Source organism: Argopecten irradians, chromosome 9 (assembly GCF_041381155.1).
Source record: "Argopecten irradians isolate NY chromosome 9, Ai_NY, whole genome shotgun sequence".
Taxonomy (NCBI): domain Eukaryota; kingdom Metazoa; phylum Mollusca; class Bivalvia; order Pectinida; family Pectinidae; genus Argopecten; species Argopecten irradians.
In genome coordinates, this window is record NC_091142.1 from 30,848,875 (window position 1) to 30,867,384 (window position 18,510).

General features: G+C 33.0%; 2 protein-coding genes and 1 pseudogene across 5 annotated transcripts in view; 1 reads left to right on the forward strand and 2 right to left on the reverse strand.

Annotated features, from left to right (window-relative positions):
* The window catches only part of LOC138332055 (autism susceptibility gene 2 protein-like), a 228,301-nt gene that overhangs the window by 197,384 nt on the left and 12,407 nt on the right, over positions 1-18,510 (reverse strand). The gene's annotated exons all lie outside the window — the stretch shown is intronic.
* Positions 2,679-5,308, forward strand: LOC138332057 (putative nuclease HARBI1; annotated as a pseudogene).
* LOC138331039 (nuclear apoptosis-inducing factor 1-like) lies at positions 5,010-7,648 on the reverse strand. Its single transcript, XM_069278494.1, has 3 exons — positions 7,332-7,648; positions 5,635-5,788; positions 5,010-5,226 (listed from the first exon to the last, which is right to left on the reverse strand). Exons 1-3 carry the CDS (start codon positions 7,624-7,626, stop codon positions 5,010-5,012), a joined length of 666 nt encoding a protein of 221 aa, XP_069134595.1. The 5' UTR covers positions 7,627-7,648.

The following is an 18,510-nucleotide window of genomic DNA, read 5'->3' on the forward strand; positions in this document are numbered from 1 at the left end:
AGTAAACATTTATGTGGTATAATACAGTAATTTGAAGTAAACATTTATGTGGTATAATACAGTAATTTGAAGTAAACATTTATGTGGTATAATACAAATACAGTAATTTGAAGTAAACATTTATGTGGTATAATAGAGTAATTTGAAGTAAACATTTATGTGGTATAATATGGTAACTTGAAGCCCTCTTGTCACACCATTATCAATCTTTGATCTGTCAATACCCAGTGGTCTGTGTGAAATCAGATACAGCCTATGTCACACACAATACCACACAGACCACACTGGTTTACATTGGTACAGCATCCTGTTTAGTGTATTAGATATAGGCTTCCTATACATAGGTTTCCTTTACAATCATCCTGTATAGTGTATTAGATATAGGTTTCCTATACAATCATCCTGTATAGTGTATTAGATATAGGTTTCCTTTACAATCATCCTGTATAGTGTATTAGATATAGGTTTCCTATACAATCATCCTGTATAGTGTATTAGATATAGGTTTCCTATACAATCATCCGGTATAGTGTATTAGATATAGGTTTCCTATACAATCATCCTGTAATAGTGTATTAGATATAGGTTTCCTATACAATCATCCTGTATAGTGTATTAGATATAGGTTTCCTATACAATCATCCTGTATAGTGTATTAGACATAGGTTTCCTATACAATCATCCTGTATAGTGTATTAGATATAGGTTTCCTATACAATCATCCTGTGTAGTGTATTAGATATAGGTTTCCTATACAATCACTCATTAATCAGGAAAATGGCTTACATAACACCAACAGATTCAACTTCCAATAAAAGAACATGATCAAAAATACAGTAAAATGCTGTTTTGTTTTGCTGGGGTTTTTGTTTTGTTTGGTTCTTTTTTTTGAATTTATGGCCCATTAACAGCTATTTAGTTCATAAAAAGATATCATCACATGTAGGAGGTGGAGGAAATCCAGAGAACACAGAGAAATACTACTGGTCTATGGCTAGGCTCGCTAACAGCTATAGCTAGGTCATAAAAGGATAATCCAGAGAACGCAGAGAAATAACTGGTCTATGGCTAGGACTGCTAACAGCTATAGCTAGGTCATAAAAGGATAATCCAGAGAACGCAGAGAAATACTTCTGGTCTATGGCTAGGACCGCTAACAGCTAAAGCTAGGTCATAAAAGGATAATCCAGAGAACGCAGAGAAATACTACTGGTCTATAGCTAGGACTGCTAACAGCTATAGCTAGGTCATAAAAGGATAATCCAGAGAACGCAGAGAAATACTACTGGTCTATGGCTAGGACCGCTAACAGCTATAGCTAGGTCATAAAAGGATAATCCAGAGAACGCAGAGAAATACAACTGGTCTATAGCTAGGACTGCTTTTAGCTATAGCTAGGTCATAAAAGGATAATCCAGAGAATGCAGAGAAATACTACTGGTCTATGGCTAGGATCGCTAACAGATACAGCTAGGTCATAAAAGGATAATCCAGAGAACGCAGAGAAATACAACTGGTCTATGGCTAGGACCGCTAACAGCTATAGCTAGGTCATAAAAGGATAATCCAGAGTACCCAGAGAAATACAACTGGTCTATGGCCAGGACATTTAACTTGCCTTACATGGGATATGGATTCAAACTCGAAACCTTAAGGTAGAGGACTAAGTGTCAATAAGTCATCCTCACTGCTCTTTTCGAGATAAAGGAGGATGGAGGGTCATCATGACTTGGGTGTTTCCCTCACAACAATAAACCTATAATTAACTAACTCTAGCATCCCTTACCAAGTGTAATAATAGCCCAGTCACTTGAAATGACAGGTGATATTTATTAACCAATCCCAGAACTCGGCACATTACCTAAATATTTGTGGTGGGACGACCTTCCACAATCTGGCCTTGCTCATGATAGATCTGTAGCAGTGAAACCATAGACATGTATGACAAGTGTCTTTTCTGGTCTTACTTAGATATATCCAGTTACAGATATTCCTATTTACTAGTATACATTGAACCAGATTTTGAATTTTTCTCTGTTGCTATAATCAATCAGAAATTGGTTATAAACCTTAGGAACTGTGAACATGAACCAATATGGTAGGGTTATTCTTGGTACAGCTTCTGCATGGTTTAGAGTATGGAGAAGATATATGTGTTAGTCAGAGACTCCTGAGGTATTTTGTGGATAGCCTTCTTATGATCTGCTAGAAACAAATCAGATAATTAAATACCATTCCTCCCCTTTAGGCTACTGAAAATACCATGATATATGGTCATCATGAGTCAAGCTGTAAATATCTAACCTTGGAAGTTATTTCTCTGACTGGTCCCACACACAATATGGTGTGTGTATCAGACAGGCCTTAACTGACCCCAGACACATGGCAGTTATAGGTGTGTATTGGGTCAGTTGGAATTTGACCTTGGATGACCTCTAGTATATATAGCCAAAGCAGACTGACCATCCAAGAGTTTCAGCAGCTGAGTCTAGAGCCTGGTGTACATAGTGAGAATGTATAATATTGTAACATTCTGGACTCGTATGCATAAAAAATCTTAAATGGTTAAAGAATATGCTTAAGTTAAAGATTCTGCTAAGCAGATTAATTTTTGTGCTAAGTATATTGCTTATCTTGTTAAGTGGCTTGCAAGATTTTTCTTAACACTTAAGATATTCTTAACATTAAACAACCACCTTACCTGTCTTAAATCGTTAAGTAAGATGCTTATCTTTCCAAAATGGCCGCTGCTAATGGACAGAATAATGCACCTCAACAGTTTGTAAGGGCATTGAGAAGAGAAAGAATTTTCCGGGACAGGTTTGATCCACTTCAAAACTATGACGGGTTTGAACTTTATCAAAGATTCAGGTTTGACAGGGAGGGGATCCTTTTTATTAATGATATTGTGAAAGATTATATTGCCCCGCCACAGGACGGAATCACAGCCTACCCTCATTTTTGCAGGTGTTATTAGCACTGAGATTCTATGCTACAGGGAAAATGCAACTCTGCAGTGGTGATAATTTTAATGTTGACCAGTCAACCGTATCCCGAGTTATCCAGAGAGTGACAAATGCTTTAAACCGCCAGGAAGTCGTTACCAAGTTCATTTCATTCCCTATTTCTGCTGAGGCTGTGAGGAAACATCAAGCAGATTTTTATGCAGTTGCGAGGTTTCCGGGGGTTATTGGAGCAATTGACGGAACACATATACGTATTTTAAGCCCCAGTATCAACGAGCCAGAATTTGTAAACAGAAAAAACTTCCATTCCATCAATGTACAGATTGTGGTAGATGCAAATTCCCGTATTTTAGACCTAGTTGCGAGATGGCCAGGGTCAGCACACGACGCGAGAATCCTTCGTGAAAGTGGTCTCGCAAGGATATTTGAGGCGAGAATGGTGCCGGTAAAATGTCACTTACTTGGCGATAGCGGGTATCCTTGTAAAAACTGGCTCTTGACACCCTACCTCAACCCACTACCCGGACAACAGACTCGGTACAACAGGTAAATGTTACTAAAATTGTGTCTACCTTTATTGACAATCTTCTCCGGTCACTCGCGCTACTGTTATTATTGCATTGGAGAGTTTTCGAAAAGGGAACTAACTCTAGTTGTATAATATGAGGGGTTCAGAATGGGATAATCCAATATTTGCACATCATAGTTGAAAAAAACAATAGAAAATAGAGAACTTCATCATGTCTAAATATTTCAAGTATTTATAAAAATAACAGACACCATATGCATGTATAGGGTGTGTTTCACCACATCACAATACATGTTTAATTTAGCTAGATTACCATATTTTTAATATTGCATATATATATACATTTTGTATATAATTATTGCACATTTTGTTAATTAATTTGATCATGAAATTTAATGTTGTGCTTGATCATTTCAAAAAGAATATCTGTTAGTAGTACATTTATCTAATATGTTTCATAATAAATTTAATTGATTTATGAGTGGGCAGATTAAAGTTAACAGTCTTTTTCCAGTAAAAAAAATCAAGTCACATTATTAATAAACATTATCATTTTGTAGGTGTCTTTAGCCTACCTCACACCATGTTATCTAAGAAATCAAGCAAAGGTTTGAAATAGTTTCAGATTAATTTTTATATAAATATGCACATATAGTTGTATACATGTACATTGTGAATGTGTATACACTGTACATGTAGCTGACATTTTTATTTGTTTTTATGCTTTTAAGATATATTATACACAACATGTATCCTTAAATGATCAGATGTCAACTGACTTATAATCATAATTCAATAATTTGGTAAAATAGAAATTTCAACCTTATATTTAAATGATATGAAATGAATTGAGAGTTGGTGGTTCTGATGCACATTTTAGCAGAATTGAACTATAATATTGAATTTTAATGATATATTTACCTATATTGCTACATATCTATGAAGTGCACACTGTATACAGTGTATCAATTCAAGCTTTAATTGAGGATTTATTTTCAATAAAAACATTTAATCAAAACAAATGGTTCACTTTTGTAGTGCACACAAAACTACCAGGTGTATTGTGGAAAGAGCTATTGGGCAATGGAAGAGAAGGTTCCACGTGCTGCATGGAGAGATAAGATTGAGACCAGAGAGAGTCTGCAAATTAATCACAGCTTGTGGCATTCTACATAACATTGCTAAATTGTTGAACATGCCACAGCTTGATAATGGTGATGATGAAGATGGAGATGATGGTAACTGTGAGGGTGATGCTAATAGTATCCAAGAGGACCCTGTTGATGGCAGAGCCTACAGAACCCATATTGTCTGTAATCACTTCTGATGTAAGCTCAATATTATTTGATTTTTACTTATTTATTTTTTTCAACTGACCAGGTTTTTTTTTATCTACTTAATCATTTTTTTAAATCAGCTGATGATATTTGTAGAGTTATGTACATAATGTACAAGCATTAAATCAAAATAACACTCAATCAATAGATGTCATTAATTTATTATTTGAGTTTTAATTAACATTCATTATCATTTATCCTTTTGATTTTCAAATTGAGAAGTTTGTTTTGCAATTTCAAATTTTCTATTTCCAGCTGCAGCTTCTGCTTCCTGAGTTGCTGGATCCCTGCAGTGCTGTCATCTGATTCTAGGGGTGAAGCTACTGTGCATGATGGCAAGATGGTCGCTGCACATGAAGGCATGATCTCTGTTGTTATGGTGCTGCATGGGGGTCTGTTATAAAGACAATTTAAAGGATTAAAGCTAACTGACAATACATGTAGTACATCATTTCATAATAAATATATGCCATCAATTCATAGATGATGACAAATATTACTAGTAATGATAAAAATAATAAAAAACATGAAATTTGAAATTTCATACATACATGTTCATTGAAACATGTACATAGACATATACATGTACATTGATATTTTTTTTACTTTTGAAGTTACAATAAATGCACCAAAACTTAATTTTTGGCTATATTTGAAGCTTCCTTTTGCAGAATGAATACCATAATTCCTTTACAAATATGTGAGTTGGAAAGATAGATAAGATCCAAATATTTTGTACTTGATATGAACTAGTAATTTGCATGTACATTTTCAACTAGCCCTATAATCTGTCATAAAATACCTTGAGATTGATGGAAAGACTGGGTCAGTGTTTAGAAGCATCATCATTGATGTGTCCACTGCCCCATCAATGCCACAAATGGACACATTATCCAGGCCAATTACATTGCCCACAGCCTCAGGACTGATCTGGGGCATAGAAGATTGACCACCACCTGAAATTGAGTACATGTATGCATTTAATTAAGGTTGTTTATTTACCATTTATAATTCCATTTATCAATATTAATTTTGACTGAAATCAGAATGTAAGTACAGAAAATGTAATTGTATAATATATTTACATGAAAAAGAATCTGTGGCCTTTTTGTTTTACTATATAGCTGTATTTCATTTTTTATCAAGAAAGTACACAATTGTGTATATGCAAGGCATTTTATAAGTGTGACATAATCAGGCAATAATCCATTGGGAAAAAACAGGTTTACTGCAAGAAGAAAATAAATAGATTTATAGAAAATAAGACATATTATAAAAAGCCAGTTGGAATTTTTATATCCAGTTTCTGTATTAACATATGTCTGTATCTCACATATATCTGTATCTCACATATATCTGTATCTTATATGTATCTGTATCTCATATGTATATGTATCACTGTGTATCTCATATGTATAGGTATCTCATTTACATATGTCTGCATTTAAAAAAAAAAGTATATACCTGAATGAAATTATAGATATTAAAATTAAATTACAGATACATGTATAGATCTGCAATTTAATTAATGAAATTAATTTATCAACATTTTCAAAATACAAATATCTTAATTCCTTAAACAACACAAATATTTATCTTAAAACTACAGATACATGTATTTGTAATTATAAGACAATGCATGTAAGCTTGTATATCTCAATCTGTATTAACAATAGTAAATAGATGTAAGCTTAGCCTTAATGAAAATAATGTTATGTACAGATGATTTTGAAAACAGCTTAATAAAATTATCATAATCTGTATTGTTCATGTATAGATCTAAATATCTACATGTATAATGACAATAAATGAAGATGTCTGTAATCAAATATGGGAAACTCTGTTTTTGATTACAAATAAGAGTGGTCGTTGTGTTTATATATAATTGACTGTTGAAGATACTATTGGACAGTATTGGTAGGAGGGTTGGTCTTAACTTATCAATATTCATAATTGGGCGGTACTAATACTATTTATGGATGTTAGACGTATTCGATTTACTGTTTCCGACCTGTTTGCAATATATAAATTACGTCTGTATGTCATCGTTTCTCGCCAAAACATAATACAAAACAAGTGCAAACTACTGTCTATAGTTGAAATATTACTATAAATCATGATCAGGTTATGTAGTATTCATTTGGAACTTCGATTCAATTGTCTGAAACTTTTAAAATAGTACCGTAATAGAGATGACAAAGTAAATCGAGCGTTCCAATTCAAAGAACGACAACCCGACACAGCAAACATTGCACCGGCCATCGAGATGTTGAGAACTAGGCTAACAGAGATTTTGACGATCTGTTGTGATTTTACACTCAAAGTAAAGTAAGTAGAAATGAAATTGTTATTAAACTGCATTAACCAGTCATGACTGTCGCACAACAGATCACAGATCAAGGCGAGTCGTCTGCTATAGGGGCCTAATTCAACGTAATTCAACGTAATGATGCTTATGCCTACAACTGTAATGATCATGATCGAACTACGAGTAATTACCTGTCATCACTGCCTGTCTGCGGTGGTCAGACAACTCTGCCTTCCCCTTCATATGGAGGTTGTGCCATTTTTTTTCTACCTCCTCTACGCTTCGTCTGACAGTAGAACTGGCGTTGATGGCATCTGTTATGCGCTGCCATGCTTCCCTTTTCCTCTGGGTCGTAACCCCCGCACCAAACTTGGCCCTGATAACATTCTTCTTCTCTTCAACAAGTTTTGTTAACTGCAAGCATTCGTCTGCCGTCCAGTTTGGTTTCCGCTTTTTGCTTGGTGTCTCAACACTTTTCGTTGCCATTTTTGCAGAGAAGCTAGACAAGCAGACGACGATCGCGCACGTGTTTTGTCCGCGTGGTATTGTTTGTAAACAAAAAGTACGGGAAACATGATGTCTCGCCATTGACAACGAGCCATCTAAGATTTTTGCAATATGCTTAGCAAAAAACAGCTAAGCATAATGCTTAGAATATTTATGCAACAGAAATTAAGCATCTTGCTTAACAAAGTGTATTGAAAATTTACTTAAGTACAAACTTAAGACAATTCTTAGATTTTTTATGCATACGAGTCCTGACCCCCTATAAAGTGATAGGGGGTCACCACGTGACGGCTCTCCTTCAATCATTTGGGGACATTTCGGTCCGAGGTGCGATAAAGCTCATTATAACGTACATGTAAGAATCCTATTGTCCCCACTACAGGTTGTTGTATTGTTCTACGTTGTGTAAATATACTAGATGTTTATAATGTTCTACGTTGTGTATATGTATTAGATGTTTATATTGTTCTACGTTGTGTATATGTACTATATGTTTATAATGTTCTACGTTGTGTATATGTACTAGATGTTTATAATGTTCTACGTTGTGTATATGTACTAGATGTTTATAACGTTCTACGTTGTGTAAATGTACTAGATGTTTATATTGTTCTACGTTGTGTATATGTATTAGATGTTTATAATGTTCTACGTTGTGTATATGTACTAGATATTTATATTGTTCTACGTTGTGTATATGTATAATATTGTAACGAATGTTCATTTGAGATCAGCTGACTCACGATCAGCTGTTGTGTGTTTATGTTACTGAACTGTACCCCTGGTGTGTTTACATGGAATAAACGTGTAATAACGGTTGAATTGTATATTATTAGCAGTACATGGCAAATGGCAATGTTTTTATCTAACTGACCATGCTATCAGATGGTAAATGTATGTGATAATAGATTGTATGTGAAATAGTTTGTTGGCAAGTAGTGTGTCACTGGCAACGATAGCCGCCATATTGGATCGTGACTAAGCAGGCGGTCAGAATTTGAATTAGGTATTTTGTTTATGTAAGCTCCATGATCAATCTTATGATTTAATTCAGTGATCGTTAAGACAATAACAATACTATTCATCAAAATGTATGTGTTTAATACGTACTTGTGGCGTACAACGGTCGATTTCAAGACATATTCGGTCCAAGCAGTTGTACTGCTTTCACGGTGAAACTGTTGACGCTGACGTTCCGGCTGGTTTTTGTGTACATTTTTAAATACGGCTCGGAAACGGAATCAGATATTTGTAACTATATTTTGTGTTTCACAGAACATTTTTCAGTCAATAAACAGTTGGTTTACGCTATGTATAACATTTTCTTTGTGCTTTCATTTTTGGCACTATATTGTGACGTCGGCAATGTACGACTGCTATTGTTGTAAACAGTCTGGCCTCCACTTTGCCTCCACATTGCCTCCACTTTTTCCATATAAGGAAATGTGGACGCCCGAGGGGTATATAAGGCGGAGCGATTACTGTGATTTTTAACGTCTCCTCCCGGCATCCGATACGAATTCTTGCGCCATTTTGGTTCATTAGTAGCTAGGCCTACAGGAGTTATCTCCCTTATATCGATTATAGGAAAGTTGGCATAACTTATAATAGAAATCGTCTATTGTTCAATAGGGAATTATTACAAGATATTTAGAGCCTAATCTTGTAATAGAGGAATTGATGACTTGGTCAATTCCCATAAATAGTTTGTACTTGGGATAATACAAGAGTCTAGTGTACTCTTGTATTTATATTGCAAGATATAGTTAATCTTGTAATAGTGAAATTGATTATTACTTGATCAATTTCTATAAACTATTCTTAAATTCTATAATATTTGTATAGGATAATACAAGAGTCTAGTGTACTCTGGTATTTCTATTACAAGATATAGTTAATCTTGTAATAGGGAAATTGATTGTTACTTGATCAATTTCTATAAATAGTTGTATTTATTACAAACACAGTGGTTTAAAAGCCTTGAGTATTTCTATTGCAAGATGTTTGGAATTGTGAATCTTGTAATAGGGAAATTGATGCATTGCTCAATTTCCATAAATATTTGTAGATAATTACATGTGTTAATACAAGAGACTAGAGTTCTCTTGTATACTATCTATTACAAGATATTTGGGTTGAAATCTTGTAATAGTGAAATTGATGCATATTGATCAATGTCTATAAACTACTAACTAAATCTACTGAGTAACTATTATCTTTATTCTGTTGTCGCGATTGTTGCTATTGCATCTTAGTTATCACTTTGTTGTTTCTTTATAAAAAGACAAGTCATATATTATAACAGGGAGTTTAACTATCAACTTAGATAATTGTACATTTGTACTCGCTACCATTTATAACTTCTATATTCTGGCATAATCTCTAATTGTACAGTTATTAGAGTGATAGAGAGTGTGATTACACATTGTGACTCTGTATCTGCAGAACCAGAATTATATGTATGAACTTGTATTGAGGCGTTGAGTTATTCTTTCCAATAATTGGCTAATCAGATGATCTGTGATCACAACCCAGTATTATAGACTTGAGTGAGAAACCCTCAAGTAGAGACGAGGAAGCAGTTCGTTTCAATATGTTTATATTGTTCTACGTTGTGTATATGTACTAGATGTTTATATTGTTCTACATTGTGTATATGTACTAGATGTTTATAATGTTCTACGTTGTGTATATGTACTAGATGTTTATAATGTTCTACGTTGTGTATATGTACTCGACGTTTATAACGTTCTACGTTGTGTAAATGTACTAGATGTTTATATTGGTCTAAGTTGTGTAGATGTACTAGATGTTTATAATGTTCTACGTTGTGTATATGTACTAGATGTTTATAATGTTCTACGTTGTGTATATGTACTAGATGTTTATAACGTTCTACGTTGTGTAAATGTACTAGATGTTTATATTGGTCTAAGTTGTGTAGATGTACTAGATGTTTATAATGTTCTACGTGGTGTATATGCACTAGATGTTTATAATGTTCTACATTGTGTATATGTATTAGATGTTTATATTGTTCTACGTTGTGTATATGTACTAGATGTTTATAATGTTCTACGTTGTGTATATGTACTAGATGTTTATAATGTTCTACGTTGTGTATATGTACTAGATGTTTATAATGTTCTACGTTGTGTATATGTACTAGATGTTTATAATGTTCTACGTTGTGTATATGTATATAATATGTTTATATTGTTCTACGTTGTGTATATGTATTATATGTTTATAATGTTCTACGTTGTGTATATGTACTAGATGTTTATATTGTTCTACGTTGTGTATATGTATAATATGTTTATAATGTTCTAACGTTGTGTATATGTACTAGATGTTTATAACGTTCTACGTTGTGTATATGTACTAGATGTTTATAATGTTCTACGTTGTGTATATGTATGATATGTTTATATTGTTCTACGTTGTGTATATGTATTAGATGTTTATATTGTTCTACGTTGTGTTATTGTACTAGATGTTTATATTGTTCTACGTTGTGTATATGTATTATGTTTATATTGTTCTACGTTGTGTATATGTACTAGATGTTTATAATGTTCTACTTTGTGTATATGTATGATATGTTTATATTGTTCTACGTTGTGTATATGTATTAGATGTTTATATTGTTCTACGTTGTGTATATGTACTAGATGTTTATATTGTTCTACGTTGTGTATATGTATTATATGTTTATAATGTTCTACGTTGTGTATATGTACTAGATGTTTATATTTGTTCTACGTTGTGTATATGTATAATATGTTTATAATGTTCTACGTTGTGTATATGTACTAGATGTTTATAACGTTCTACGTTGTGTATAAGTACTAGATGTTTATAATGTTCTACGTTGTGTACATGTATAATATGTTTATAATGTTCTACGTTGTGTATATGTACTAGATGTTTATAACGTTCTACGTTGTGTAAATGTACTAGATGTTTATATTGGTCTAAGTTGTGTATATGTGTAATATGTTTATATTGTTCTACGTTGTGTATATGCACTAGATGTTTATAATGTTCTACGTTGTGTATATGTATGATATGTTTATATTGTTCTACGTTGTGTATATGTATAATATGTTTATATTGTTCTACGTTGTGTACATGTACTAGATGTTTATAATGTTCTACATTGTGTATATGTATTAGATATTTATATTGTTCTACGTTGTGTATATGTACTAGATGTTTATAATGTTCTACTTTGTGTATATGTATGATATGTTTATATTGTTCTACGTTGTGTACATGTACTATATGTTTATAATGTTCTACGTTGTGTATATGTATGATATGTTTATATTGTTCTACGTTGTGTACATGTACTATATGTTTATAATGTTCTACGTTGTGTATATGTATTAGATGTTTATATTGTTCTACGTTGTGTATATGTATTAGATGTTTATATTGTTCTACGTTGTGTATATGTACTAGATGTTTATAATGTTCTACGTTGTGTATATGTACTATATGTTTATATTGTTCTACGTTGTGTAAATGTACTAGATGTTTATATTGGTCTAAGTTGTGTAGATGTACTAGATGTTTATAATGTTCTACGTTGTGTATATGTACTAGATGTTTATAATGTTCTACGTTGTGTATATGTACTAGATGTTTATAACGTTCTACGTTGTGTAAATGTACTAGATGTTTATATTGGTCTAAGTTGTGTAGATGTACTAGATGTTTATAATGTTCTACGTGGTGTATATGCACTAGATGTTTATAATGTTCTACATTGTGTATATGTATTAGATGTTTATATTGTTCTACGTTGTGTATATGTACTAGATGTTTATAATGTTCTACGTTGTGTATATGTACTAGATGTTTATAATGTTCTACGTTGTGTATATGTATAATATGTTTATATTGTTCTACGTTGTGTATATGTATAATATGTTTATAATGTTCTACGTTGTGTATATGTACTAGATGTTTATATTGTTCTACGTTGTGTATATGTATAATATGTTTATAATGTTCTACGTTGTGTATATGTACTAGATGTTTATAACGTTCTACTTGTATATGTACTAGATTTTTATAATGTTCTACGTTGTGTTTATGTACTATATGTTTATATTGTTCTACGTTGTGTAAATGTACTAGATGTTTATATTGTTCTAAGTTGTGTAGATGTACTAGATGTTTATAATGTTACGTTGTGTATATGTTTACGTTGTACTAGATGTTTTATAATGTTCTACGTTGTGTATATGTACTAGATGTTTATAACGTTCTACGTTGTGTAATATGTACTAGATGTTTATATTGTTCTAAGTTTGTGTAATGTACTAGATGTTTATAATGTTCTACGTGGTGTATATGCACTAGATGTTTATAATGTTCTACATTGTGTATATGTATTAGATGTTTATATTGTTCTACGTTGTGTATATGTACTAGATGTTTATAATGTTCTACGTTGTGTATATGTACTAGATGTTTATAATGTTCTACGTTGTGTATATGTATATAATATGTTTATATTGTTCTACGTTGTGTATATGTATAATATGTTTATAATGTTTCTACGTTGTGTATATGTACTAGATGTTTATATTGTTCTACGTTGTGTATATGTATAATATGTTTATAATGTTCTACGTTGTGTATATAGATGTGTACTAGATGTTTATAACGTTCTAATTGTGTATATGTACTAGATTTTTATAATGTGTTCTACGTTGTGTATATGTATGATATGTTTATATTGTTCTACGTTGTGTATATGTATTAGATGTTTATATTGTTCTACGTTGTGTATATGTACTAGATGTTTATATTGTTCTACGTTGTGTACATGTATAATATGTTTTATAATTGTTCTACGTTGTGTATATGTACTAGATGTTTATAACGTTCTACGTTGTGTAAATGTACTAGATGTTTATATTGGTCTAAGTTGTGTATATGTGTAATATGTTTATATTGTTCTACATTGTGTATATGCACTAGATGTTTATAATGTTCTACGTTGTGTATATGTATGATATGTTTATATTGTTCTACGTTGTGTATATGTATAATATGTTTATATTGTTCTACGTTGTGTACATGTACTAGATGTTTATAATGTTCTACATTGTGTATATGTATTAGATGTTTATATTGTTCTACGTTGTGTATATGTACTAGATGTTTATAATGTTCTACTTTGTGTATATGTATGATATGTTTATATTGTTCTACGTTGTGTACATGTACTATATGTTTATAATGTTCTACGTTGTGTATATGTATGATATGTTTATATTGTTCTACGTTGTGTACATGTACTATATGTTTATAATGTTCTACGTTGTGTATATGTATTAGATGTTTATATTGTTCTACGTTGTGTATATGTATTATATGTTTATATTGTTCTACGTTGTGTATATGTATTAGATGTTTATATTGTTCTACGTTGTGTATATGTACTAGATGTTTATATTGTTCTAACGTTGTGTATATGTATTAGATGTTTATAATGTTCTACGTTGTGTATATGTACTAGATGTTTATAATGTTCTACGTTGTGTATATGTACTAGATGTTTATAATGTTCTACGTTGTGTATAAATGTATGATGTTTATATTGTTCTACGTTGTGTATATGTACTAGATGTTTATAATGTTCTACGTTGTGTATATGTACTAGATGTTTATAATGTTCTACTTGTGTATATGTATGATGTTTCTACGTTGTGTAATGTACTATATTTTATGTTCTACGTTGTGTATATGTACTAGATGTTTATATTGTTCTACGTTGTGTATATGTACTAGATGTTTATAATGTTCTACGTTGTGTATATGTACTAGATGTTTATATTGTTCTACGTTGTGTATATGTATAATGTTTTATAATGTTCTACGTTGTGTATATGTACTAGATGTTTATAATGTTCTACGTTGTGTATATGTATAGATGTTTATATTGTTCTACGTTGTGTATATGTATAGATATGTTTATAATGTTCTACGTTGTGTATATGTACTAGATGTTTATATTGTTCTACGTTGTGTATATGTACTAATATGTTTTATAATGTTCTACGTTGTGTATATGTATTAGATGTTTATATGTGTATATGTACTAGACGTTGTTGTATATGTATTAGATGTTTATATTGTTCTACGTTGTGTATATGTACTAGATGTTTATATTGTTCTACGTTGTGTATATGTACTAGATGTTTATATTTTTCTACGTTGTGTATATGTACTAATATGTTTTATTGTTCTACGTTGTGTATATGTACTAGATGTTTATAATGTTCTACGTTGTGTAAATGTACTAGATGTTTATATTGTTCTAAGTTGTGTATATGTACTAATATGTTTATATTGTTTCTACATTGTGTATATGTACTAGATGTTTTATAATGTTCTACGTTGTGTATATGTACTATATGTTTATATTGTTCTACGTTGTGTATATGTATAATATGTTTATATTGTTTCTACGTTGTGTACATGTACTAGATGTTTATAATGTTCTACGTTGTGTATATGTATTAGATGTTTATATTGTTTCACTACAGTATATGTAAGATGTGTTATAATGTTCTACTACTGTTCTAGTTGTGCTATAATGTTCTACGTTGTGTATATGTTTAGATATGCTAACAGTTCTACGTTGTGTAGCTAGGTCATAAAAGGATAATCCAGAGAACGCAGAGAAATTAACTGGTCTATGGCTAGGACTGCTAACAGCTATAGCTAGGTCATAAAAGGATAATCCAGAGAACGCAGAGAAAATACTACTGGTCTATGGCTAGGACCGCTAACAGCTAAAGCTAGGTCATAAAAGGATAATCCAGAGAACGCAGAGAAATACTACTGGTCTATAGCTAGGACTGCTTTTAGCTATAGCTAGATCATAAAAGTATAATCCAGAGAACGCAGAGAAATACTACTGGTCTATGGCTAGGACCGCTAACAGCTATAGCTAGGTCATAAAAGGATAATCCAGAGAACGCAGAGAAATACAACTGGTCTATGGCTAGGACCGCTAACAGCTATAGCTAGGTCATAAAAGGATAATCCAGAGAACGCAGAGAAATACAACTGGTCTATAGCTAGGACCGCTAACAGCTATAGCTAGGTCATAAAAGGATAATCCAGAGTACCCAGAGAAATACAACTGGTCTATGGCCAGGACATTTAACTTGCCTTACATGGGATATGGATTCAAACTCGAAACCTTAAGGTAGAGGACTAGTGTCAATAAGTCATCCTCACTGCTCTTTTCGAGATAAAGGAGGATGGAGGGTCATCATGACTTGGGTGTTTCCCTCACAACAATAAACCTATAATTAACTAACTCTAGCATCCCTTACCAAGTGTAATAATAGCCCAGTCACTTGAAATGACAGGTGATATTTATTAACCAATCCCAGAACTCGGCACATTACCTAAATATTTGTGGTGGGACGACCTTCCACAATCTGGCCTTGCTCATGATAGATCTGTAGCAGTGAAACCATAGACATGTATGACAAGTGTCTTTTCTGGTCTTACTTAGATATATCCAGTTACAGATATTCCTATTTACTAGTATACATTGAACCAGATTTTGAATTTTTCTCTGTTGCTATAATCAATCAGAAATTGGTTATAAACCTTAGGAACTGTGAACATGAACCAATATGGTAGGGTTATTCTTGGTACAGCTTCTGCATGGTTTAGAGTATGGAGAAGATATATGTGTTAGTCAGAGATTCCTGAGGTATTTTGTGGATAGCCTTCTTATGATCTGCTAAAAACAAATCAGATAATTAAATACCATTCCTCCCCTTTAGGCTACTGAAAATACCATGATATATGGTCATCATGAGTCAAGCTGTAAATATCTAACCTTGGAAGTTATTTCTCTGACTGGTCCCACACACAATATGGTGTGTGTATCAGACAGGCCTTAACTGACCCCAGACACATGGCAGTTTATATAGGTGTGTATTGGGTCAGTTGGAATTTGACCTTGGATGACCTCTAGTATATATAGCCAAAGCAGACTGACCATCCAAGAGTTTCAGCAGCTGAGTCTAGAGCCTGGTGTACATAGTGAGAATGTATAATATTGTAACATTCTGGTCCCTACAATTTGTCAGATTTGCCAAACTAAAACTACAAACATTGTAAAAGCACCACCAATATATGAAGCTTAGTGACCAATCAGTTTCAGTTATATATGAAGTGCTGATATATCTGACAAAGTGTTGACCTAGTTTTAGTCCATTTTGTCCTTACCACAAACATGTCAGTTACAATAAGTAATAATTCAGGTCTAGATCTAACCTGTGACTTGCAAATCAGACTGTTTTCCACCATCTATATCCAGACCTATAGCTTCCTACTATAGCAGGATAAAAACATCACATGTTAGCTGGCTGTCTACCTCCCAGACAATAGGGCTCTTATCTCACTTACATAACAACCACATCACCTACACACAGTAGATCTAAACAATACCTCTACCAATGGCTCAGGTGTGTACTACCACACAGTACACACTACCTGTAGCTCAGGTGTGTACTACCACACAGTACACACTACCTGTAGCTCAGGTGTGTACTAGCAGCTACCACACAGTACACACTACCTGTAGCTCAGGTGTGTACTAGCTACCACACAGTACACACTACCTGTAGCTCAGGTGTGTACTAGCTACCACACAGTACCTGAACCATCGGACATCAAACCTGTCAAACCAAACTACCTTTGACCTAACTGTATATTCTACAGCCTACAAGTGTGTCTATAGACTGAATACATGTCGCACCCCCCCCCCGACTACAGGTATATCTATAGACTAATTATATGTAGCCCCCTACCTCTTCCTACCATAATAACCACCATATTGTATATATAATACTGTACAGAAATGATTGCTACTATACAACCCCCACCCCATCCCCACCATCCCCTACCCCACACCCACAGGCACCCCCCCATACTCCTCCACCCCACCCCTCACCATGCCCATGCTACATCTGGCCATGGCCACACCACTAGGGAAAATACAGTAACTTGTGAACCATATATAATACATCTTTAATGCATGAAAGTCATCCTCTAGTTTATAATAATCCTGCATAACACCTACTTTGGCCCTAGTAAGGCCTATTATCTCCGTACATTACCATATAATCACTATATCATAATTAATTCTTTCTTATAATTTGTAATGTTTATTTTCTAATAATGACAACAACTACAACTATATTTGCGAATGGATAATAAAAAAAACTGTATACGCACATCATGGGCATGAATGGGATTCCACAACATTACAATGTTACAATAAATCTTAATGTGCTCCTGTAACCATATAATAAAATACAACACAATAATTTGATATGCACATTTTATGATTTTTTTTTTTTATGTGTGCGACATATTAACATTGGAGATAAATTTCCCCGATAATTCCAATCTTTACTTGTCGTATCGCTCTTTTTTTTACTTCCAACAACCAATGCATCAGCAGATGTGATTTCAACAACCAAGCTACGAGGAATAAATTACACGACACATGGACAGAATTTGGTTGCTAAGACAACACTGGCTGTACGAGTGCACTGTCGGCACACATTAAGTTGTTTGTGTGCTCATTTAACAAGTATACCTAAAAAAAGTTACTGAACCGATAACATTCGACCCGCTCACTTCAATTACCATTATTATTTCTCCATAAAGCCAAAGTAACGATCGCAGCCAGTACTCAGCAGACCACCCAGTACATCATGCATGCCAAAATCATACAAATCTGCACAATATGAAATCTTCTACTCAGAACACCAGCCTTATCTCCAGTCGGAATTAACTTTTCTCTCG

Coding starts and splice junctions, on each gene's coding strand:
- LOC138331039 (XM_069278494.1), bottom strand. CDS start 7,626: ATGGCAACGAAAAGTGTTGAGACACCAAGCAAAAAGCGGAAACCAAAC. Junction 5,789..7,331: donor CAGACAGGCAGTGATGACAG/GTAATTACTCGT, acceptor ACTCAATTTCAG/GTGGTGGTCAATCTTCTATG. Junction 5,227..5,634: donor GTCTTTCCATCAATCTCAAG/GTATTTTATGAC, acceptor TCTTTATAACAG/ACCCCCATGCAGCACCATAA.